At 41.2% G+C, this 25,105-nt stretch overlaps 2 protein-coding genes across 4 annotated transcripts in view; one reads left to right on the plus strand and one right to left on the minus strand.

The window, feature by feature from the left end:
* LOC106571345 (midasin) overlaps positions 1 to 4,524 on the minus strand; it is a 70,212-nt gene extending 65,688 nt beyond the window's left edge. For both annotated transcript variants that reach the window (XM_045695636.2, XM_014144290.3), the window contains exons 1-6: positions 4,175 to 4,524; positions 3,591 to 3,817; positions 3,074 to 3,298; positions 2,760 to 2,867; positions 2,362 to 2,554; positions 1,903 to 2,112 (exon numbers count right to left, since the gene is read on the minus strand). In XM_045695636.2, coding sequence (XP_045551592.2) covers positions 1,903 to 2,112; positions 2,362 to 2,554; positions 2,760 to 2,867; positions 3,074 to 3,298; positions 3,591 to 3,817; positions 4,175 to 4,270 — 1,059 coding nt within the window. In that variant the 5' untranslated portion in view covers positions 4,271 to 4,524. The remainder of the gene's footprint in view (positions 1 to 1,902; positions 2,113 to 2,361; positions 2,555 to 2,759; positions 2,868 to 3,073; positions 3,299 to 3,590; positions 3,818 to 4,174) is intronic.
* Positions 4,525 to 4,589: 65 nt separating this feature from the next.
* The window catches only part of LOC106571335 (uncharacterized), a 32,659-nt gene continuing 12,143 nt past the window's right edge, over positions 4,590 to 25,105 (plus strand). Inside the window, exons 1-9 of one of the 2 annotated variants that reach the window (XM_014144281.3) lie at positions 4,590 to 4,936; positions 5,324 to 5,413; positions 7,406 to 7,489; positions 7,636 to 7,739; positions 7,881 to 7,955; positions 9,413 to 9,528; positions 9,725 to 12,282; positions 17,988 to 21,012; positions 21,121 to 21,220. In XM_014144281.3, coding sequence (XP_013999756.3) covers positions 5,359 to 5,413; positions 7,406 to 7,489; positions 7,636 to 7,739; positions 7,881 to 7,955; positions 9,413 to 9,528; positions 9,725 to 12,282; positions 17,988 to 21,012; positions 21,121 to 21,220 — 6,117 coding nt within the window. In that variant the 5' untranslated portion in view covers positions 4,590 to 4,936; positions 5,324 to 5,358. The remainder of the gene's footprint in view (positions 4,937 to 5,323; positions 5,414 to 7,405; positions 7,490 to 7,635; positions 7,740 to 7,880; positions 7,956 to 9,412; positions 9,529 to 9,724; positions 12,283 to 17,987; positions 21,013 to 21,120; positions 21,221 to 25,105) is intronic. The other variant, XM_014144280.3, reaches the window with a different exon arrangement.

The following is a 25,105-nucleotide window of genomic DNA, read 5'->3' on the forward strand; positions in this document are numbered from 1 at the left end:
TGTCTTCACTATTATTCCCGTGTGGCTCAGTTGGTAGAGCATGGTGTTTGCAACGCCAGGGTTGTGGGTTCGATTCCCATGGGGGACCAGTACGGGAAATAAATGTATGAAATGTATGCATTCACTACTGTAAGTCGCTCTGGATAAGAGCGTCTGCTAAATGATTTAAATGTAAAAATGTAAAATTCTACAATAGAAAACAGTAAAAATAAAGAAAAACACTTGAATGAGTAGGTACAGTTTAAGTCGGAAGTTTACATACACCTAAGCCAAATATATTTAAACTCAGTTTTTCACAATTCCTGACATTTAATCCTAGTAAAAATTCCCTGTTTTAGGTCAATTAGGATCACCACTTTATTTTAAGAATGTGAAATGTCAGAATAATAGTAGAGAGAATGATTTATTTCAGCTTTTATTTCTTTCATCACATTCCCAGTGGGTCAGAAGTTTACATACACTCAATTAGTATTTGGTAGCATTGCCTTTAAATTATTTAACTTGGGTCAAACGTTTCAGGTAGCCTTCCACAAGCTTCCCACAATAAGTTGGGTGAATTTTGGCCCATTCCTCCTGACAGAGCTGGTGTAACTAAGGTTTGTAGGCCTCCTTGCTCGCAAACACTTTTCAGTTCTGCCCACACATTTTCAATAGGATTGAGGTCAGGGCTTTGTGATGGCCACTCCAATACCTTGACTTTGCTGTCCTTAAGCCATTTTGCCACAACTTTGGAAGTATGCTTGGGGTCATTGTCCATTTGGAAGACCCATTTGCAACCAAGCTTTAACTTCATGACTGAAGTCTTGAGATGTTGCTTCAATATATCCACATAATTTCCTACCTCATGATACCATCTATTTTGTGAAGTGCACCAGTCCCTCCTGCAGCAAAGCACCCCACAACATGATGCTGCCACCCCCATGCTTCACGTTTGGGATGGTGTTCTTCGGCATGCAAGCCTCCCCCTTTCTCCTCCAAACATAACGATGGTGATTATGGCCAAACAGTTCTATTTTTGTTTCATCAGACCAGAGGACATTCCTCCAAAATGTATGATCTTTGTCCCTATATGTAGTTGCAAACCGTAGTCTGGCTTTTTATGGTGGTTTTGGAGCAGTGGCTTCTTCCTTGCTGAGTGCCCTTTCAGGTTATATCGATATAGGACTCGTTTTACTGTGGACATAGATACTTTTGTACCGGTTCCCTCCAGCATCTTCACAAGGTCCTTTGCTGTTGTTATGGGATTGATTTGCACTTTTCGCACCAAAGTACGTTCATCTTTAGGAGACAGAACGTGTCTCCTTTCTGAGCGGTAGGACGGCTGCGTGGTCCCATGGTGTTCATACTTGCGTTCTATTGTTTGTACAGATGAACGTGGTACCTTCAGCCTTTTGGAAATTTCTCCCAATTTCTCTTTTTCGGAGGTCTTAGCTGATTTCTTTTGATTTCCCCATGATGTCAAGCAAAGAGGCACTGAGTTTGAAGGTAGGCCTTGAAATACATCCACAGGTACAATTCCAATTGACTCAAATGATGTCAATTAGCCTATCAGAAGCTTCCAAAGCCATGACATCATTTTCTGGAATTTTCCAAGCTGTTTAAAGGCACAGTCAACTTAGTGTATGTAAACTTCTGACCCACTGGAATTGTGACACAGTGAGTTATAAGTGAAATAATCTGTCTGTAAACAATTGTTGGACAAATTACTTGTGTCATGCACAAAGTAGATGACCTAACCGACTTGCCAAAACTATAGTTTGTTAACAAGAAATTTGTGGAGTGGTTTATCAACGAGTTTTAATGACTCCACCTGTATGTAACCTTCCGACTTCAACTGAATGTCTAAACTTTTGACTGGTACTGTATATTTTATAAATTGCTACATTGGATCACTGCACTTACTTTGCTGTCAGTTTGATCCCCAAGTTGAACTTTGAGAATCTCTGGTGTTTTGGTATGTCCGGTCACTGCAGCCAAGAATTCCACCAGGGCTGTTTTACCACATCCAATGGGCCCTTCCAAAAGAACAGCCTTCTGGGATGCCACGGCCATGGCCAGTCTCCGCAGGTTGCGGCAGGTTGAGTCCACTAGCACCAGATGTTTTAGGTTACCCTAGAGTTTAGTAAGAGTACAAATATAATGCATCAAATCAACACCAATGATGTAGTTTGAACCATATATTCCATAGTCTTTCACAAACAACCAATCTCTAAATCTAAGCAGGAAGTCATTAGCCTGGCTGCCAGTCTGTTTCTGCTCTCCTTCCAACTGCTAATGGAATTGTCATGCCAAATATCTTACCAACAACAATGGAGTAGGCAAAAGCACAAACAGATCTGGGACCAGGATAGGAAGTCTTACCTGCTCTGTCTGTTTTGGGGCAATCCTAGGTAACACCACCCCACAGACAGCCACCACGGTCTGGGACAGGTCCTCTGACACCACCTGGCCCCGGGTGAACTTGTTCACCTTCTCCTGGCACCACATCACAGTGCCCTGGTTAGCCAGCACCAGGGCCTTCTCTACCTCCAACTGCTGAGTCTCCTCCAGAGACCTATGTGTTTATAAGCCGATAAAAGCAAAGGTTATAAACTGAACATTGTATTCATATCTGCAATCTGTGAAGACATGCAAGTCTACATTTGAGTACACAATGTGTGCATTATAATAACATGCAAAAAAACTTTTTTCATCCATCCCAATCAACATACACCAATCGTCAACAGTGTTCAAAATCAGTCCAATAGAAATGTACATACTTTATCTTCATGTGCAGAATCTCGTCACTCGACAGCACCTTTCTCAAGAAGATGGTTTTCTGATTATCAGTCATGTGAGACACCAGAGCCAGACACTGGGCAGTGTAACTAAACGGAAAAGAATCCAGAAGATCACTAAGCTTGACTTCACATGAATACAGACAGTTGTAAAAGCATCAATCAAAGCATCCAGCCTGTTTCTGTAGCGTGAGGCAGCTTGATGTATAAGTACACTCCTGGATAGGATGCTAGTCTGCCGTAGGGCCTGAGAGAGAATAGATACTGAGGGAATGGTAGACAAGGTAGATACACACCCTCGAACCATGACGTCGCTGGTGAGTAGCTGAGACACGCAGGCACTCCAGTCCCAGAGGACTCGAAACTTGGTACAGTCACTCTGGAGGAAGCGGAGAGTAGCACCCATTAAGTCCCGCAGTTTCATCCTCCTGGGGCCGTACTGGACAGACGAGGACTCTTCACTGGTGAAGAAGAGCCTCTGGAACACTGGAGGGGCATCATTGAAGTACCTCGCAGCAAACCTGATAATGAGGAAAGTGCAACAGAGGTTGTTAGAAGTAGTCGTTGATGTGGGCCAGTGCTGATAGGTAGTACAGATTATTTTCTACTGCTTGAATACTGGCCTCTCTCATAGAATACTAATAATAATCCTCGAAAATAGAAACCCTGATACAGTAAAATATAAAGTGAGCATTGGCAGCTTTTTCATGTCACTTCAAGCCCGTAGAAGAGAATGGAAAAAATAGCTAGTGTTTATGAAGTGTTTTTCCATCATGTCTAATGATCAGTGATCATGCAGGGTTCACTACTTACGCCTGTGCATCAGGACTGACACCGAGGAGTTTGCTAAGCGCCACACACAGGCGCTCGTGGAGATCATGGTTGATCCTGCCGTCTGCTTTGATCCTCTCTGCGTTCCTCTCCAGCAGGTCAAGGATCAGGGGCCGGAGGTGGCGGGCGAGCAGCAGCGTATAGTCCTTCTCCAACAGAAGCTGAGCCAAACAAGCCAGAATACACCGTCTGTCCTGCTGGCTCCATATCTACAGACAGAAAGACATATCAGGGGTAAGTCAAGATTGACATTTTAATTCATTAGGACATGCCAGGCAACTATAGGCAAGGGTGGGCTATGTCTACACCCTCCAATCTCAAGGGACATCCATCAATGTCATGTAAATAGCGTCCTGAGCAAAGACAATTGTAATTAGGTCACATTTGCATTTATTAAGATGGGGTGTAGGCATAGTGCAATTGTTTGGATTGTAAATAGACAAATGCATATTTAAGAGGGTGGAATATGCACGTGCACATATAGGGTGCATCACTTATCAATAGGTCAAAACAGAAATATTACACACTATTGTGTTCATAACACGTCAAGGAGAAATGTATCTTACCTGTTTTGCTAAATACTTGCTGAGTTCGTTGTGACTTTTGTCAATATGTCTGGATATGGTACCAAGTGATGACAGGCTCAATTCTAAATTTTCCATCGTACCATTTGTCGTTTAGGCAAGAGAGATCCACAGCGAAATTTGCGATAATCGATAAAGACTATAATATGTTGTTATATTCTTCGTTGACCAAATCGTGAGGTGCATCACTTGCTTGTCTGTCTAGATTGTATCACAACACAGTTAGCACGTTCCCGTCACTGTTAAAATCCAGTCCACATGTGAGTAAATCAGAAGCACTTCCGGGTCGAATGTCCAAATGATGTCGCTTACATGACGCGATTGGAAGCGACAGTCATACGTTAGTTGATGCTTTTGAAGTCAAATATAACCTATGACACCTAGTTTTTTTTCATACAGCACAATATTTACCGAGTGAAACGTCCCGGGTCCCGAACTAGCTTAGACCAGACAGCTTGCTAGATAAATTGCAAACTTTTTGAAGTCAGAAGCTGTGGTTTCCTTAATAAATAATCTAGCTAATTTGGCTTTGTATGATTTTGGCCTAAATCACAGGCTGCTTCATTTGATATGATAATTTTACTTTGAATGTCTGAAAGTCCCGGAAGAGCCACTAGCATCTGTTTTGCAGACCGCGCGAAAATGTCGTTATTTCCTGCTCCCTGAAAAAGGTTGATCGTTGGGTTGGCGCGACAGTGATTGTAAACAGATGATAATAACTTTCTTCGAATATATTTTCATATGGTGAGTGGATTTATTTATTTTATAATTCACATTCCAAGCTATTTTCATACTCAATGTTCCTCCATGTCTTGAGTTTGTAGCTAGCTAGTTAGGTTTGTAGGTCTCAGACAAACGTTAGCTAGCTAAATACATTAACTGGCTTGCTAGCTTGTTGTTTCAGTTAGCTAGCTAAAATGTGCTGATGCCTGGGGCTGTGCTTTCCATTATATCCCTTGGTGCATGTACAAGGAGCCGACATAGCTAATTTAGCTTGCGCAATGAACTAGCTAGCTACACACACACACACACACACACACACACACACACACACACACACACACACACACACACACACACACACACACACAAAAACAAACATACTAACTAATTATGCATTGTTTCTTCCAGGTACATCTCTGAGCCATTGATTGAGCATCAGGAGAATGGAGGGGGATTTGATGGACGAAGTGTATGGTGATCTCAGCCAAGACAACTGCAGTGAGTACAATGCAATACATATATACAGTACCAGTCAAAAGTAAAAATTTTACTATTTTCTACATTGTAGGATACTAGTTTAGACATCAAAACTATGAAATAACACATGTAATCAGGTAGTAACCAAAAAAGTGTTAAACAAATCAAAATATATTTGAGATTCTACAAAGTAGCCACATTTTGCCTTGACAGCTTTGCATTCTCTCAACCAGCTTTACCTGGAATGCTTTTCCAACAATCTTGAAGGAGTTCCCACATATGATGAGCACTTGTTGGCTGCTTTTCCTTCGCTCTGCGGTCCAACTCATCCCAAACCATCTGTTGGGTTGAGGTCGGGTGATTGTGGAGGCCAGGTCATCTGATGCAGCACTCCATCACTCTCCCTGGTCAAATAGCCCTTACACAGCCTGGAGGTGTGTTTTGGATCATTGTCCTGTTGAAAAACGAATTATAGTCCCAATAAGCGCAAACCAGATGGGCTGGCGTATTGCTGCAGAATGCTGTGGTAGCCATGCTGGTTAAGTGTGCCTTGAATTCTAAATAAATCAGTGAACGTGTCACCAGCAAAGCAAAGCACAATCACACCTCCTCCTTCATGCTTAACGGTGGGAACCACACATGTAGAGATCATCCGTTCACCTGCTCTGCGTCTCAGGAAGATGGGCCAAGAAACATTGCTTGTGTTTCTTGGCCCAAGCAAGTCTCTTATTAATGTCCTTCAGTAGTGGTTTCTTTGCAGCAATTCAATCATTAAGGCCTGATTCACACAGTCTCCTCTGAACAGTTGATGTTGAGATGTGTCGGTTACTTGAACTCTGAAGCATTTATTTGGGCTGCAACCTGTGGTGCAGTTAACTCTAATGAACTTATCCTCCGCAGCAGAGGTAACTCTGGGTCTTCCTTTCCTGTGGCGGTCCTCATGAGAGCCAGTTTCATTATAGTGCTTAATGGTTTTGCGACTGCGCTTGAAGAAAGTTCTTTACATTCTCCTGGTTGACCTTCATGTCTTAAAGTAATGATGGACTGTCGTTTCTCTTTGCTTAGTTGAGCTGTTAATATGGACTTGGTCTTTTACCAAATAGGGCTGTCTTCTGTATACCACCCCTACCTTGTCACAACACAACTGATTGGCTCAAACACATTAAGAAGGAAAGAAATGCCACAAATGAACTTTTTACAAGGCACACCTGTTAATTGAAATGCATTCCAGCTGACTGACTACCTCATGAAGCTGGTTGAGAGAATGCCAAGAGTGTGCCAAAGCTGTCATCAAGGCAAAGGGTGGCTACTTTGAAGAATATAAAATAGACACTTTTTTGGTTACTGCATGATTCCATGTGTTATTTCATAGTTTTGATATCTTCACTATTATTCTACAATGTAGAAAATAGTAACAATAAAGAAAAACCATTGAATGAGTAGGTGTGTCTAGACTTTTTTCTGGTACTATATATTTCCCTTTAACACTGGCCATAGATGGGACACGCTTTTCACACCACTTTGATACGAGGTGATTTTCGTAGCAGGTTAGGAGAGCATTTTTGCTAACCCTAACTCTTTTCCTAACCTTAACCTCAGTTTCCTAACCTGCTATGTTAATTATCCTAATCTGCCACGTAAATTATCTTAACCTGCGACGAAAAAGTAACTTCGGTATCGAAGTGGTGTGAAGAGTGTTTGCCGTCCATACATAGTGGGTGCTGAAAGACATGCAACAACTTTCCTAAAATAGTTTCTGCCATGAATCATTTGGTATTCTTCTTGTAGTGCTGTCCTGTCACAAAGCACTGTTATTTCCCGCGTATGGCACTGCAATAGTCCTGATTTTATGCATTCAAAGAAATATACAAACCTGTGTTATGTTGATCCCCTATTACACTGGCATACTGTATCCAATAATAGAAGGCATTTCTACAGTAATGTCATTCCATGTGATGAAATTACAGCAGTGCAATTATAGCCGTGTATCTTTGCAAAACTTCTACCTCACAGATACGGTGGCAGCTTTCGATGATGATTCTGTGGATATTTATTCTGGTTTGGAAAGTCCAAGTCCGAGGATTTATCCAAATGCAGGTAAATATCACTCAAACATACACATTGGTTCTTCACAAGATGGTCTGAGTCAGATATATATTTTTAGAAGTAGAAAAGATATCTATGTTCTCTCAGAATATAACTGATAATAGGGCCTGCTTCATATTTGTGTATTCTTATTACAGAAAGAAACTGCACACTCCTTTCACCACAGAATCTGAGCTCTATGGATTTATATGAAGAAATCATAACAGAGGAACAACAGGATAAAGACACTTCCTACAATGAGGTTTGTACTGTAATCCTTATCCAATTCATGTGTGTTTTCTTTTTCTCTTTGCTTTCTCTAAAATGGAATGCTGTTCATCAATGATAGACAGATCCTGTTAGAACTGAATAACTAACCATCAGTACCTATGTCTCATTACAGTTGAGGACAAGATACAATGCTGCACAAAGCCAAATTGAAGAGTTACATAGGCGGTTGCAGCAGATTGAAACAAAGGTTTGTAATAGAAAGTCTCAAGTGTCAATCATGTGCTAGTAGTACCCCTTGAAATACAAGGAGCATAAAAGTACTTTAAATATTTTTTACAAAAATAGATTAGCTAAATCAATTAACATTTACTTGAATTTGAACATTAGATTTAAAAAAATGTATTTCCCTCTGAAAATCCTTTGTTATTCTCTGTGGGTGATAGTGCTGAGCGATTAACCAAAATGTTAGTAATTTTAAGGTTTATAAACAACTAATTGACCAGACCATGGTTCAATTATTTGAATTCCATTTTTATTTTTTATTTTTTGTGAGCTCTATGCTCACATTGTTTTTCTAGAGATAAATCGGATCAAGACCGAACTGTGCGACGTTGTAGTTTCCAACAGGCCATTATTCTACGTAGTTTAGCGCAGAAAACTACGTCAGTATTAACTACAATGACCATAATCCATTGAGTGCCTTCTTGTCCAGTCTCTGTGTTTCTTTTCCAACTGCTACATTAGGTTAGTGTGGGGCAGACACTGAGCGAGAGAGAGAAGAGACAGAAGAATGCAGGATAGAGAGCATTAGCATCGCAAACTATCTCTACCTGAAATTGCATTATCTAAGTCAGGGGTGTCAAACTAATTTTGCCCCGGGGGTCGCATTCGGTCTTCAACGAGATCTGGAGGGCCACACTGAAAATGTTATTTCCTTGCCTCAAATTTGGCAAAAAATAGTCCTCTATCCATCGTTATTTGAATTTTCGAAGCTCCCTGACTGTCTAGTAAACTGGACATTCAAAAACCACTGTTTGAATAGAAGTCTATAATTTTTTTATTTCGATTCAGGTTTAGTCATTTTAAAGTATATTGAGTTTGTTTTCTTTTACTCAAAACATCAACCATCCTCAGGCAGGATTGGACCCCCCCCCCCCCGGCTATGTTTGATAGTTGGTATTCAGCAGTCATAAAAGTATGTCTTATTTACTTTGAAGAACTACTAAATTGTGATTTTGTCAGACAGCATAGGCAGCAGCTCTATACAGATTGTCTTGGGATGAAATAATAAAGTAATCAACTAAAACAAATGTAATATACACACCTGAAGTATTTTATCAAAGTAATGTGAATAAATGATGGTTAATAAGCAGTAATGGGCAGTCACTACCATCATTGGACTTTTACTAATTGTTTTATTCTGTGTTAAACCATTCAACCCACAATGCATGGAAAATAATTATCGAAATTGAAAACCGTGATTTTATTTTTTAATAATCGAACCAAAACCTAACCGACCTCAAAAAGCACTAATTGTTCAGCACTAGTGGGTGATGGAAAGGCTACATTGACAAATGATTGCATTGGTTATCTCTGTTTCTTATTTACATTTTGGTCATTTTAGCAGATGCTCTTATCCAGAGCAACTTACAGTTAGTATAACCACTTACTGTATGTGGTTGAGATGTTGTTGTCATTTTGAAGAATACAACGCTGAACACTGAGAACAGCCGTCTGAAGAAGAACATCTGTGCGCTCATCAAAACAGCTAAAATGGAGGTTGTGCGGAAGGACGAGGAGATAAATAGGTTGAGCCAAAGGTAAGTGTCTTGACCCTTCATATTTCATATACACCTGTGAAGTGGTAACTTGTAGTTGGCAGGGTACATCAAATAAACAGTTATTTAGGGGTCTACACATGTTTTCTATGTATCCATTAGATGGGGTCAATTGGATAATTTCTGTGGTCTCTGTGAATCTAGGCATGTGAGTAATTTATGTTAAAACTTTTTTTAGTTTCAGGCCAGAGAGAGGTCCTGCTGCTCACCATCAATCTCAGATGAACTGCTTGAAAAATCATGTTCCATTGAGACTGAATCCTACGGGGCCTTCGCAACCACGCCAACCAGAAGTTCCAACCAGACTGAATCCTACGGGTCCACCGCCAGCAACTCAACTACCAGGATCTAAGGATTGTGTTGTGAAGGATCTTCATCAGCTGCTCCGTAAAGACAGAGATGTGGTCCTCCCCCAACCCCCATCTGACGCAAGAGTTTTCAGACCACCTCTTCCTGTCACCTCTAGAGGTGATTCAGAAGCTCCAGTGAAAGGCACATCTTCTTCTGTTAGTAGTTCCAGTAAGGACTCTGTGAGTAGACACCATACACGTGAACTAGGCCTGTCAGACAAGCCGAAACAAACCAAGCACAGAGAAGGCAGAGGTGAAAATCCCAGGCTGTCTGAGTCAAAGGAGCAGCGACATAAAAACAGTCCAGATGTAAATAAGGAATCTCATTCAGATGAGAGGAACCGGTCACACAGAGCACAAAAAGATATTGGAAAATATGACTCTAAGTCAAACAGAAGCAGATACCCTTATCCCTCAGATGTTGAGGTACACAGGAGATCAGATGGGTCTAAAAGCCCACACTCAGACATTTTGCATTGCACTGCTTCCTCTCACCGTACGTCTAAAGGATTGCCTAAAGACAGTGCAGACATTCTATCAACAGGGTCTAGTCGGCATGATAAGGTGCTTAGCTTTGATAAGGATGACGATAAGCGTAGTAGAAGTATTAAAGACATTTCCTCTAAAAACAGAAGGCATGCCTATTCAAATCAAGCCAGTCCCACTAAACGATCCAGTGAATATTTTAATCGCAAGGGAGGGACAAGTCCTCCAAGGGACCATCGAAGGAAAAAAGAGAGAAAAAGAGAGGATGAGATCAGAAAAGAAAAAAATAAGTCAGGAGAAAGAAAAAACAGTTGTACAGAGAGAGGAAAGGAGCGTGAGGAAAAAAGAACAAAGGAACGTTACCGATGCAGTGCGGACGTCAGTAAGGACAAGAACATGGTCAACGGTAAAGTCAGGGAGCAAAAGACACATGAGGAATCGGAAGTGCTTCCACCTGAGGCCAAAGTGGCTGAGAAAAGCTCTATAGAGGAAAACGGTCCAAACAGAAAGTTAAGTTTCATGGAAACTCTGAACCTCACCCTGTCACCAGTTAAAACACCAAGACAGTCTGCTGAAGTCAAGGAGCAGGAGGAGTGCACACCACCTGATGAGGTTCCTGAAGACCAGTCAGCAGAAGACCGTGAACAGCCTGATCTTGGAGAATTGCTTGTATTAGACCAAATCAACAGTAGTGTCTTTGAGAACCCAGTTGTACAGCCCTCTTCAGAAATCTCAACGCCTCCAGAACCTGAAAGTATGGAGAGTAGACATACAGAGAGAGAATCTTGTCAGGATGCTGAAAAGCCTCTGTCTGAAGCCACAGTAGCAAAAGAGCGACATAAGTGCCAGTTAGAAGTAGAAGACAGTACTGTCCAAGATGGCTCTGAAGGAAGTCCTGAGCTGCCCGAGGCCATAGAGGGTCAGAGGACTAAACCCACCACACCAGAACCTCTCAGGAAGGATTGTGTTTCAGCTCCAGACTGTGACATTGTTTTGAAAACTCCACTGAAGAGCAGACTTGAAAAATGTGCCTCAGAAAGCAAAACTGGCACGTCTAAGGATTTGACTGCTGATGCTGTCTCTGCGACTACTACTACTGTCACTGAGAATTGTGGAAACAATTCAAATACCGACACTGGCCTATCTGCTAATGGACTTATCACTGAACATTCAACTGGAGATTCACTTGTTATTATTACTGACAGGTCTAACAGTGAAACTCCCAGTGCTTTGGTCTGTAAAAGCCAAGCTGTTGAAACTGTGACACAAGATCCACCTGCAGCTGTCTGTGTGGGACATCCTGCTGTTGAAGGTGGTCCAGGAAAACAATCAGAATCTCTGCAATTATCACCCCTTGTCCAACCTGAGGGCCTTCAACAACTGCCTGCTTCCATTATTTCTAATTCTAGTCTGGAGTTAGATGTGACAGAGGAGGGGCAATATGTTTCCAAAGATGCTGTGTCCAGTACGAATAGCATGGAGGTAGATATCTGTATCACGTCTGAGGTCATTACTGATGTCACAGAGATATCTGTGGAGTGTATGAAGGAGAAAACTGTTGTGGAACAAAGTTTACCGTTGAGCAGTATTGGGGTGTCTAAGGTGAGCAGCACCACAGGAGAGGTTGCACCATCTGAACAGCACAACAGTGGTTTGGCAGAGACACTGAAGAAGTACCTCAATTCTGAGCCAAGCTACACAGAGAATGAAGAGGAGAATGTTGAGCCCTCTAGCTCCATTCCGATGGCCCATGATGAGGACTCGATGATGCTCACACTGAGTAATCTAAAAGTAATTCCACATGCCATAAGCCCACTCACAAGCCCAGTCCGCCTGAAGACAAAAAGCCAGCAGCTGCCATGTCACAGCAAACCTGCTTACGTCAAGAGTCTTTGCAAAGGTAAGCATCACTTGGTTTGGTTTAGTTGAACAATTTCTGTTCTAGGCTAAATGTTAAGAAGATGCAAAAGTATGTCGTTGTTAGCAATGTTCCCTCAAAGCTGTGCCCAGCTCCCCCGGGACTGCAGAGCAGAAGAAATATCAGCTCGCGCATAGAAGCACGAGATTGAACTTCCCTCAGCTTTTCTAGAGTTTTCCCTGTTAGGTAACAATATCAATGTTTCTCTTTACTGTGGGAATTGTGATCGACTCAACGCAATATTAGCCACTTTCAATGCAACATACCGAAACAAAAACTATGCAAGAGATTTTATTTTGAGATCAAAGCGAGAGCTGCATGTGGCCACGGGTGCACATTTGTTCATATTCTTTGCTATATAGTGAGTTATTAGGCCATTTTTAGCTAATTTGTAGTCAGAAATGTGGGAGTGATTTCTTCCTAAAAGAGCACAAAACTTGAACATTTCTAGCCATCTTCCAAAAGTGAGTCAGGTAAAGAGCTTATTTTTTTAAATCTTAAATGGGCAGTGTTGTATTTTGAGACAGGCTTGAATAAGCTAAGTAGCCAATAGGCAGAGGGTAGCATAATTTGTCTGATTCTCTGTAATAATGGTAAGGGAATAATAATGCATTTTATTTTGTAAAGTGGTTTCTTGCATCAAACAACACAATGTTCAGTCACCTCCTTGTCTCAAGGACCAGTGGATAAACTGGTTAATGTCAAGCCCTGCATGTTTTTTTCAAAAGTCTCATGGAATATAGTCCTACATTGAATACAACACATTGGCTGCTACAACACACAGGCTGAATGATAGAAATGCTATTTCCATGTTAAAATGTTATGTGAAGCTTTTTCTCCATAGTTTATTATGGTAGGCCACTCTGATCAGATAACCACAGTAGCCTACTTGGCCACTGTTAAAACAGTAAATTAAAGTGGGTACAGCTTCAGTGTTCACAGTAAACGCGTGGCGGAAGTTGCACAGAATTTTCACAAGTTTGCACTCAGCAGACCTGAAATTTGCTCACTGCCGAAAACAATTGAGGAACATTAGTTGTTAGGTAGGGAAAGCATAACTATTAACACCAGAACCGCCATTGCCCAATGGCCTCTGACGTTTGTTTTTGTAACTAAAAACAATCTGCCCCAAAAATAATAGTGCTCATTTGTCTCAATTTTGAAATCACAAACAGAAAAGTATTTAGAGCCTTTTTTAGTTGTTTTTCTTTCACACCTATTCCAAGAAAATGCTCTGTAGGATGTTGGTACCCAGCCAGGCGCTAATGCGTCTATCTCTCCTCACTGAATGACAAATGGATGAATGGGCGATAATTGTGCACTTTACTACACAATTTAATTTAAATTGGGCTTAACTGAATGATAAGGAGGGTAAAGAGGTTGATTTTAATTTAGAAAGACAATAGTGTAATGATCAGTTTGGGTTAGGGCTGACCCCAATTATTCGACTAGTCGATTGTTTGGTCTAAAAGGTTGTTGGTCGACTGAGATTATTATTATTATTATAAAAATTAAAAATTGTCGAGCAGTAGCACATACATACTGTTGACGTCAGAAGTTTACATACACCTTAGCCAAATACATTTAAACTCAGTTTTTCACAATTCCTGACATTTAATCCTAGTAAACATTGCCTGTCTTAGGTCAGTTAGAATCACCACTTTTTTATTTTAAGAATGTGAAATGTCAGAATAATAGGAGAGAGCATGATTTATTTCAGCCTTTATTTATTTCAGTACATTCCCAGTGGGTCAGAAGTTCACACACTCAATTAGTATTTGGTAGCATTGCCTTTAAATTGTTTAACTTGGGTGAAACGTTTCGGGTAGCCTTCCACAAGCTTCCCACAATAAGTTGGGTGAATTTTGGCCCATTCCTCCTGACAGAGCTGGTGTAACTAAGGTTTATAGGCCTCCTTGCTCGCATACGCTTTTTCAGTTCTGCCCACAAACTTTCTATAGGATTGAGGTCAGGGCTTTGTGATGGCCACTCCAATACCTTGACTTTGCTGTCCTCAAGCCATTTTGCACAACTTTGGAAGTATGCTTTGGGTCATTGTCCATTTGGAAGACCCATTTGCAACCAAGCTTTAACTTCCTGACTGATGCCTTGAGATGTTGCTTCAATATATCCACATAATTTCCCTCCCTCATGATGCCATCTATTTTGTGAAGTGCACCAGACCCTCCTGCAGCAAAGCACCCCCACAACATGATGCTGCCTCCCCCGTGCTTCACGGTTGGGATGGTGTTCTTCGGCCTGCAAGCCTCCCCCTTTTTCCTCCAAACATAACGATGGTTATTATGGCCAAACAGTTCTATTTTTGTTTCATCAGACCAGAGGACATTTCTCCAAAAAGTACGATCTTTGTTCCCATGTGCAGTTGCAAACCGTAGTCTGGCTTTTTAATGGCGGTTTTGGAGCAGTGGCTTCTTCCTTGCTGAGCGGCCTTTCAGGTTATGTCGATATAGGACTCGTTTTACTGTGGATATAGATACTTTTGCACCTGTTTCCTCCAGCATCTTCACAAGGTCCTTTGCTGTTGTTATGGGATTGATTTGCACTTTTCGCACCAAAGTACGTTCATCTCTAGGAGACAGAATGCGTCTCCTTCCTTGGCGGTATGACGGCTGCCTGGTCCCATGGTGTTTATACTTGCGTACTATTGTTTGTACAGATGAACGTGGTACCTTTTTAAGGCGTTTGGAAATTTCTCCCAAGGATGAACCAGACTTGTGGAGGTCTATAATATTGTTTCTGAGGTCTTGGCTGATTTCTTTTGATTTTCCCATGATGTCAAGCAAAGAGGCACTGGCCAGCTTTGCAGCGCCCCAGAGCGCCTGGAGGGCCTTGAAATACATCCACAGGTACACCTCCAATTGACTCAAATGATGTCAATTAGCCTATCAGAAGCTTCTAGAGCCATGACATCATTTTCTGGAATTTTCCAAGTGGTTTAAAGGCACAGTCAACTTGGTGTATGTAAACTTCTGACCCACTGGAATTGTGATAGATTATTTCACTGTATCACAATTCCAGTGGGTCAGAAGTCATTTTTCCCAACAATTGTTTACAGACAGATTATTTCACTTATAATTTATTGTATCACAATTCCAGTGGGTCAGAAGCAGGGGTGAAAATCTGATATCAACTTTGGAGGGGACAATTACATGAAATTTTCTCAAGAGCAATTCCTGAGGGGGACACCAAAAGTAGTGCTGTAACACATAGCCTACATTGCAATATGGTAAATGTATATTGAGGAACCAAAGAAACAAGGTGTTTGCCGTGCTCCTAACTACCGGTACCCAAAACTACACAACTAATCACAACAGCAATACCATTGCCTTTAACAAATCTTAGTTCAGTCACCAGTTTAAGTTGAGAGTGGGGGTATCCATGGCATTTTCCAATTATGTTCCTATTTTACAAGTCCAAAAAATGGAGAACCTTTCATAATGTTGCCAAACAAAGACTCAACAAACTTACCTGAGACTCCCTGTCTCTGCCAGTCTGTCCCTGCATATCTGTCCCCAACTCTGCTGTCTGTGTGCCATCTGTTGCCTGCTCTGCCTAATGACATCATTGTGAAACATTTCCATTAGAATTGTTCTTTCTTATGAACATTTTATCAACTAGTCTTTGAGATATTAGGCTACTAGGGTTCTTACTATGCGTTTTGGTGTATTGAAAAATACTCTGATGTCCGTCTTTTATTTTTCTGCCATTTTTCTACCTGGCTGGCTGGCTGGCTACACACACAGTGTGTAGGTTATTTACAGTAGGAGATGGGCTTCTATCATCTTCAATCATTCTATATGGGCTTCGATCTAAAAGGTAGCTAGCAAATGTGAAACGGATTAAACTGACAAGAGTTGACAGCTGTATGAGTTCACCATTTACACAACATATGCTGCAACCTTTTGTCATTTTAATAGTTTGTTTCATATTGGCTGGCTTCCAACAATAGCTGAATTTGCAAAGCTAGCGAGCACCAATTCAGTTTCAGTGGTGTTTGCTATAATCTTTGCTACCCGGGTTAAATAAAGGTGAAATAAAATAAGTAAATAGAAGTTCCCTTGCGACAATTTAGCTTTTGCAACGAGACCATTAAATATATTTAAGACAATGGTAGAAGAGAGTGTAATTCTGTTCAGTTTGGACTTCAGTTTATCGCTAACCTTATCACAGGGACTTTGAAGCACTAACTTACATCATCTGCATGCTGATCTTGGAATAAATTGACGATAGCAAAGATTCCATCTTTGACAAGGCCACATAAATGGAATAGGTACTAGCTAGCTTAATAGTTAATATTTGCGCGCTAGCTCTGCATATTCAGCTAGTGTGTGTGCGCGATTGACTAGATTAACCTCACGTCAGTTACATTCATTGAGTGCCTTTCAGACAGTGGATACGACCCCTCTGTTACCTTGCCAACTAAGGAACTGGCAGTGGATCAAACCATTGTGAGGCAAAGGGTGGGGGGGGTCGCAATCTTTTGAAACTTAACGCGCTATTAAGTGTCTATAATCAGCACAATTGCTTTCATTGCGTATTATTAATATTATTTAAATTACATAGTTATGTTTCAGGGATATATTGGGGGGAACAAATCATATTTTTCCTAGGATGGGGAGGTCGTGTCCCCCCCGGGATTTCCGCCCCTGGTCAGAAGTTTACAACGGGTGTAGACCTTACAGTGAAATGCTTACTTACAGGCTCTAACCAATAGTGCAGAAAAGGTATTAGGTGAACAATAGGTAAGGAAAGAAATAAAACAACAGTAAAAAGACAGGCTATATATATATATCATTACTTTAAGATGTTAAGTAATTTTCTTGTAAATAATTTTGGGTTGATTTAAGTTAGTTAAAACACACAAACTACAGTTATGCATATTATGGGTTCGCCTTTACCAAGATTACAAACAGTTAGAGACCTTTACACTCTCTCCAAGATGTTTGGATTGGACAGGTAGTTGTTGATGCAGAGAGAGAAGAGCAAGATCAGGGTTGAGTGATATCAGAGAGGACACCTACAAGTGGTGAACAAAAAATGCAAACAAATGAGGGACAAGAAGATGACTTGAGTGACTACTCATGCACTTTTGTCATATTGTTGTCATTCATCCAGGTAAATCTGTTTGTTGGTCCACCACCTGAACCTTATTTAATACACAGTAGATGGACATTTCAAATGTCTTCAGATAGGCTTTAGGAAGACAAGTCAAACTAATTAACAAGAATAGCAGTACAGCAAATGTGAATCGGCTTTCAGATAATTCATTGAATTGTGTGTGTTGTGGTCTTTGTTGTAAGGCTTCTTATCAACAGAGGGCTGGTGTGGGTGCAAGGTTGTGTTCTAACCAAGCAATAACACACCTGATTTAACATCATGATTGAAGTCTATGATTAGTTAAATCAGATGTGTACTGGTTGGCAAAAGCCTAAGTCCACATTTGATCTCTGTGGATACGATTGAACTTCACATGAGAGATTAATCTTTCATTTTATATCCACTTATAACAATTAGGGCAGTACATGTTAAACATGTCTAAACTTAGATTTGAGTGGGTTTAATAGGTATACACATGCTAATCAACTGCTTTAACTCCATGAAACTGACTGTACTGTGTAGACATGGTATGCTTTTAATTAGCTAATCAATGTATTGTATTTGACCAGAGTTTCGCAGTGCTACTGGAGATTCCAATTCAAAGAAGTTGGAAGTGAATCAGGAGAACAACAATCCTGGCTGCTCCGTCACACGTGCTGCACAACGAGATGTGGATGAGTCATCTGTCCATCCTTCCAGCCTTGAGGAACTGGAAGAGGGTGAAATTGTTAGTGAAAGTGAAGAGGAAGAAACTCCAGTCATGCCAAGTTCTCCAGACATGACGGTTAGGCCCACAAGATCTAATAAAAATCAACCAACTCTCAAGTCATCCCCTAGACTTTCGAAGAAGCCGGCCAAAGAAAATAGTTTAGTTTCACAACAGAATTTTAAACTCAGAAGTAAAACCTTGACTTCACCATTTGGAAGCCCCACATCAAACAAAACCCGCTACAAAACTGTTCAACCTCCGTTACCCAAAGCTGCCTTGTCTACCGTGGAGGAGGTTATGGCCATGCTTGCAAAGATTCGCTATGAGTGCAGAAAAAAGTACATGAAGCTTCATTCAACATTCCCTAAGAAAACCTTCTGCGGTGTTATGGACATGTCCTTTTTCCCGTCTTTTACAGACTTTGTTGATAGTGTAAGCTTTACTAAACTATGCAGCCAAGAAGATTACCTCAAAGTTAAACTGAAGAACATCATCATTTCTGTTTTGAGTAAGTTATCAAATAATGGCATTGTCAACCGCATCTTTGACCAAGAACCACTTAATATGAAGTTGAAACTGTGGGAATTCGTGGATGTGCAGTTAGACTTCTTATTCAAGGAGATTCAGACTGCACTGAGAAGTGTTTGCAAATCCTCAAACGGAAGCCAGTCGGCAGGAGCAGAAAAAAGAGACAGTCTCTCTGGAAATGGGGTACCCAAGCTGCCTGTGAAGTCCCCCAAGCTGCCTGTGAAGTCCCCCAAGCTGCCTGTGAAGTCCCCCAAGCTGCCTGTGAAGTCCCCCAAGCTGCCTGTGAAGTCCCCCAAGCCATCTGTGGCCGCTGAACTTAAAATGCAGCAGGGAGTGACCATAACCAGAACTTCTGCACCAAAAAGACTGCAAAAGGAATTAACTGAGTGTGTTGAAACCAGCATGAAAAGATCCAGGTCTCGGACTGTCCCCCCTTGCAAAACAGGTCTTGGAAAAGGCAAAAATATTAAAATGTCATTCGAAGAGGATATGGAATCGGAGCCTCAAACCTCAGATCCTCCTGTTATCCAACCTCCTTTGCAACAGGTGGTAGAGCTCTTACCATCAAACAGCTCTTCATCTGCTGAGAAAACAGCAACCTATGTTCGCCGGCTGTCTCAAAATGGCTCACTCCATGACAAGCCTGACTTTGAAATCCTCACAGAACAGCAAGCCTCCAGCCTAACGTTCAACCTGGTAACGGACTCTCAGATGGGAGAGATCTTCAAGTGTCTCTTACAAGGGTCTGATCTGCTAGAAACGAGTGTCTCAGCTGGGGACAATCATGGCTGGTCCCTTGGTACTCCTCTGAAAGAAAGAGAGAGTTTCCTAGGCGTTGGTACCCCAAGTAAAGTTGGTACTCCCTCTAAACTCATTGCCACATGGTCAGCTATTTCACCTATGAAGTTTTCCTCTCCAAATTCAAAAGTCCAAATTCCACTAAATCCATCTTTGTTGGATGAGAGTTGCATGTTAGATGTGCCCTCTGGCCTACCAGAAAGCAGAATGACACCACAGTCTAGTGTCTTCTCGCATAGATCATATTCCATCTTGGCAGAAGATCTGTCTGGGTCTCTCACAATTCCCTCACCTCTCAAGTCTGACAATCACCTCAGCTTTTTGCACCCAGCCAGCGGGGAGCCCATGTCTGCTCCGGACAGTGTCATCAGTGCACACTTCAGTGAGGATGCCCTTATGAATGGGGAAGACGCTACAGAGCAGGACATTCACCTTGCCCTGGACACGGACAACTCCAGCGGTGCATCAAGCGGTGGTGGCAGGACCAGGGAGGCTCCTGTTAACCCCTTGTTTCACTTCAAGCCTCACATGCCCATGCAGGCAGTAGTGATGGAGAAGTCAAATGATCATTTCATTGTGAGGATACGGCATGCAAACACCAACTCCACCAACTCGGGGGTCAACTCCACCAACTCGGGGGTCAACTCCACCAACTCGGGGGTCAACTCCACCAACTCGGGGGTCAACTCCACCAACTCGGGGGTCAACTCCACCAACTCGGGGGTCAACTCCACCAACTCGGGGGTCAACTCCACCAACTCGGGGGTCAACTCCACCAACTCGGGGGTCAACTCCTCAAGCTTAGACAGTGTCAACTCTACCTACCAAGGAAATAACTCCTCAAGCCCAGGCAGTGTCAACTCCACAAGCTTAGGAATTAATTCATCAAGCCTAGTAGTGAATTCCTTAAGCCCAGACATCAACTCCACCAACCTAGGAATCAACTCAAGCCAAGGAGTCAACTCTTCAAGCCCAGGCAGTGTCAACTCTACCTACCCAGGAAATAATGCCACCAACCCAGAAAATAACTGTGCCTACCCATGTGTCAACTTCACAAGCCCAGAAGTCATTTCTACCAACCCAGGCATCAGCCCCACAAGTGCAGACATCAATCCTGGGGGTGCTGAGAGCCCTCAAACACCACCAGAAGAAGATCAGCCCCCAGAAAAAACTCCTTCAAAATCCCCTTTTTCAGAGGCCAGTCCTCCTTTCTACCTTTCCAGCCTTTCCACAAGCACCGAAACAGCATCTGCGCTATCTTCGCCTTGCCTAACCATCATAGAAGACACACCAGAGAGAGACCACAGCAAGGGTAAGACCGGGAAAAAGCGGACAAGGCACCATGTGGAAACTAAAGCAAAGCGGGCTAAAAAGGTGATCCCAGAGAGGAGCATGCATAAAAATAAGTCCTCAAAAAGTCCCAAAGGAAAGGGGACTGGAAGCTCCAAGAGAGAGAGAAGTAAAGTCACTACTCCACCCCAATCTACCCCATCACCCAACAGCCTGTCTGCCAAGAATATCATCGTAAAAAAGGGTGAAGTGATGGTGACGTGGACAAGGTGAGTTGGTCTTTAAATACATGCATTTTTGTGATGTGCCATTTGTATGTTAGCTGTTGGAGAGTCTCTGTGTCATGATTGCCACTAAAATAATTGTTTTTCTTGAAGGGATGAAGACCGAGATATTCTCCTCGCACTAAAGATGAAAGGTTCCTCTCCAGATACTTTCTCTGCCCTTTCAGAGAAATTGAACAAGACACCCGCTCAGGTATGTCTTTACTAATTTACTTTTGATAGCATTCTATGTTTTTGATATAATATAGTAGTAGTTAATGCTGAGCATTGATATCAATTCTGGGTAACCCTTTACAATAAGGTTCCATTTGTAAAGGGTTTATAAAGTGGTTATAATCACGCTATTAACAATGATTGAATAATTTGTAAATGCATTATAAGCAGTTAATAAACAGTGATATCACATTGGTCAAAATAGTGCAATGACTAACTGGTCAGTGTTTGCCAATTAGTGAGCAAATATTTACCTCTAGCTATTAACCATTTATAAATGCACTTACAAGTGCTTCTAAGATTAAACCTTGTGCATCATCATGCAACGTTATTTTCAATAGTTGCATAGTTGAACAATTTTTTTCCCCTCACTTTTGAGTGTGATGCATTGGTTCTCTGTCTCAGGTACAGAGGAGGTTGGTTTTCATGATTTTGTCTTGACCCACCTTTGAAACCCTGATGCCCTGGTCAAATTTACATCCAGGACATTATTCAATCATAATTTCTAACATATTGCCATTTAACAGATGATATCAACACACTTACCACTTCTCTGTGATAGTCCAAGTATGTTGAACGCTCTGGTGTGAAATGGTGACTCTAATACCTTTGGTTGGTAGAACATTGGAGGAGGTATCCTCTCACAATGTTGAATGTTTTGGTCTTCATACCCACCATTCATTGACTGAACATGTTTAACAAAGTGTTGAATCTTCTCATGTATGTAGTGATGAGTACCTAATACCTAATAGTAAGTATGTCTAAGCTCTGAGTGAACTCTCAAATCATCTATAAATGATTAAGGCCTAATGAATTTGTTGAAGTTGACTGATTTCCTTATATGAACTGTAACTCAGCAAAATCTTTGAAACTGTTGCATGTTATATTCTTGTTCAGTATAGTAAGAACAAAATGTAATTTAATGGAAGGATACATTAGGAAAATAATTTTAATTGCAGTGACTCAAGACGGTAGCCTATCGTTGGTATAGTGAGTAGCCTAGCTAATTTGGATTAACAGGGGATGTCTTTTTTTCTCTCCCCTTTTTAACATTACAAGTCAGAATAGAAAGTTAACTGTTATCAATATTTAAAATACAACCTAGGGTCTCATGATCCCCTTCTGTGTCTTCATCTGTTCATTTGTGTTGGAGAGGAGGAATTTTGGCAATTTAGCATAGACACTCTAGCTACACAACTCTACTATCATGATCTATACCATTTAGGCTTAGCTAGTTATGTCATCCACTGCTAGCTAAAAATAATAGAGGCCATGCAATTCAATACTCATCTTTAAAACAAAAGCAATTTAGGTCAAAATAATTCATATTAACAAAGGCAATAGAGGGACTAACAGTACAGATGGCAATAAAATCTGTACCATAGATGAAAACCAAAAGAAATGGAAGAACTTATTCAAGAAGATCAAGTGTAATATATTATACAAATACAGCGAACTGTATGGCATATGGGGAAAAATGGGCCAAATAATGTTTGAATCTTCAACATAGAAATGTATTGAAACTTGCTACAAATTACGGCGTCACCCATGATTCACCAAACAATATTTTGAAAGAGGAAGCAAAGTAGCTTAACTTCTCTAGGGCCAGTGGGACGATTTCGTCCCACCTACGTAACAGCCAGTGGAATCCCGTGGCGCGTTATTCAAATACCTTAGAAATGCTATTACTTCAATTTCTCAAACAATGACTATTTTACACCATTTTAAAGACAAGACTCTCGTTAATCTAACCACACTGTCCGATTTCAAAAAGGCTTTACAACGAAAGCAAAACATTAGATTGTCAGCAGAGTACCCAGCCAGAAATAATCAGACACCCATTTTTCAAGCTAGCATATAATGTCACATAAACCCAAACCACAGCTAAATGCAGCACTAACCTTTGATGATCTTCATCAGATGACAATCTTAGGACATTATGTTATACAATACATGCATGTTTTGTTCAATCAAGTTCATATTTATATCAAAAACCAGCTTTTTACATTAGCATGTGACTAGCATGTGACTAGCATTCCCACCGAACACTGCCGGTGAATTTACTAAATTACTCACGGTAAACGTTCACAAAAAACATAACAATTATTTAAAGAATTATAGATACAGAACTCCTCTATGCACTCTATGTCCGATTTTTTTAAAATAGCTTTTCGGTGAAAGCACATTTTGCAATATTCTCAGTAGATAGCCCGGCATCACAGGGCTAGCTATTTAGACACCCAGCAAGTTTAGCACTCACCAAAGTCAGATTTACTATAAGAAAAATGTTATTACCTTTGCTGTTCTTCGTCAGAATGCACTCCCAGGACTTCTACTTCAATAACAAATGTTGGTTTGGTCCCAAATAATCCATTGTTATATCCAAATAGCGGCGTTTTGTTCGTGCGTTCAAGACACTATCCGAAAGGGTAAATAAGGGTGACGAGCATGGCTCATTTCGTGACCAAAAAATTCTAAATATTCCATTACCATACTTCGAAGCATGTCAACCGCTGTTTAAAATCAATTTTTATGCCATTTTTCTCGTAAAAAATCGATAATATTCCGACCGGGAATCTGCGTTTAGGTAAACATACGAAAGAAAATAAAGCATGGGGTCGACTCGGGCACGCGCCTAAGCCCATAGTACTCTGATCGGCCACTTGCCAAACGCGATAATGTGTTTCAGCCAGAGGCTGCCTCGATATCATTCCGCTTTTTCCCGGGCTCTGAGAGCCTATGGGAGCCGTAGGAAGTGTCACGTTATAGCAAAGATCCTCAGTCGTAAATAAAAAGAGCCAAGATGAACAACAACTTGTCAGACAGGCCACTTCCTGCATGGAATCTTCTCAGGTTTTGGCCTGCCATATGAGTTCTGTTATACTCACAGACACCATTCAAACAGTTTTAGAAACTTTAGGGTGTTTTCTATCCAAAGCCAATAATTATATGCATATTCTAGTTACTGGGCAGGAGTAGTAACCAGATTAAATCGGGTACGTTTTTTTATCCGGCCGTGTCAATACTGCCCCCTAGCCCTAACAGGTTAATGTTGTAAATGACTATTGTAGCTAGAAACGGCACATTTGTTTATGGAATATCGACATGGGCGTACAGAGGCCCATTACCAGCAACCATCACTCCTGTGTTCCAATGGCACGTTGCGTTAGCTAATCCAAGTTTATCATTTTAAAGGCTAATTGATCATTAGAAACCCTTTTACAATTATGTTAGTACAGCTGAAAAATGTTGTTCTGATTAAAGAAGCAATAAAACTGACCTTTTTTAGACTCCTGGAGTATCTGGAGCATCAGCATTTGTGGGTTCGATTACAGGCTCAAAATGGCCTGAAACAAAGAACTTTAATCTGAAACTCGTCAGTCTATTCTTGTTCTGAGAAATGAAGGCTATTCCATGTGAGAAATTGCCAATAAACTGAAGATCTTGTACAACGCTGTGTACTACTCCCGTCACAGGACAGCGCAAACTGTCTCTAACCACAATAGAAAGAGTGGGAGGCCCCGGTGCACAATTGAGCAAGATTCATGATTGGATGATTCATATTGGATCACTAAAGAATACAACTTTTACATTACCGGGTAGTTTACCAATAAAATGGTCTGACGTTGACGTGTACAAAAGCTGAAGAACATGCGCACATCCAGGTACCTTCCGCAGGTGATGGAGTTGTAGGCAAACTCATGGAAAACAGAAAGGAAAATGCCGCACACTGTTGCTCCTGCTTCCAGGTGATATTTATTTACGTTTCATCAGGCTTCCATATCCCAGGTGGGGGTGGAAGGTCATGTATATGTAACTTCCTGAAACAGGAGGTACAATTTTTTTTATAACATAGTATGAAAAT

This window comes from Salmo salar, chromosome 15, assembly GCF_965601325.2.
Source record: "Salmo salar chromosome 15, fSalSal1, whole genome shotgun sequence".
Lineage (NCBI taxonomy): Eukaryota > Metazoa > Chordata > Actinopteri > Salmoniformes > Salmonidae > Salmo > Salmo salar.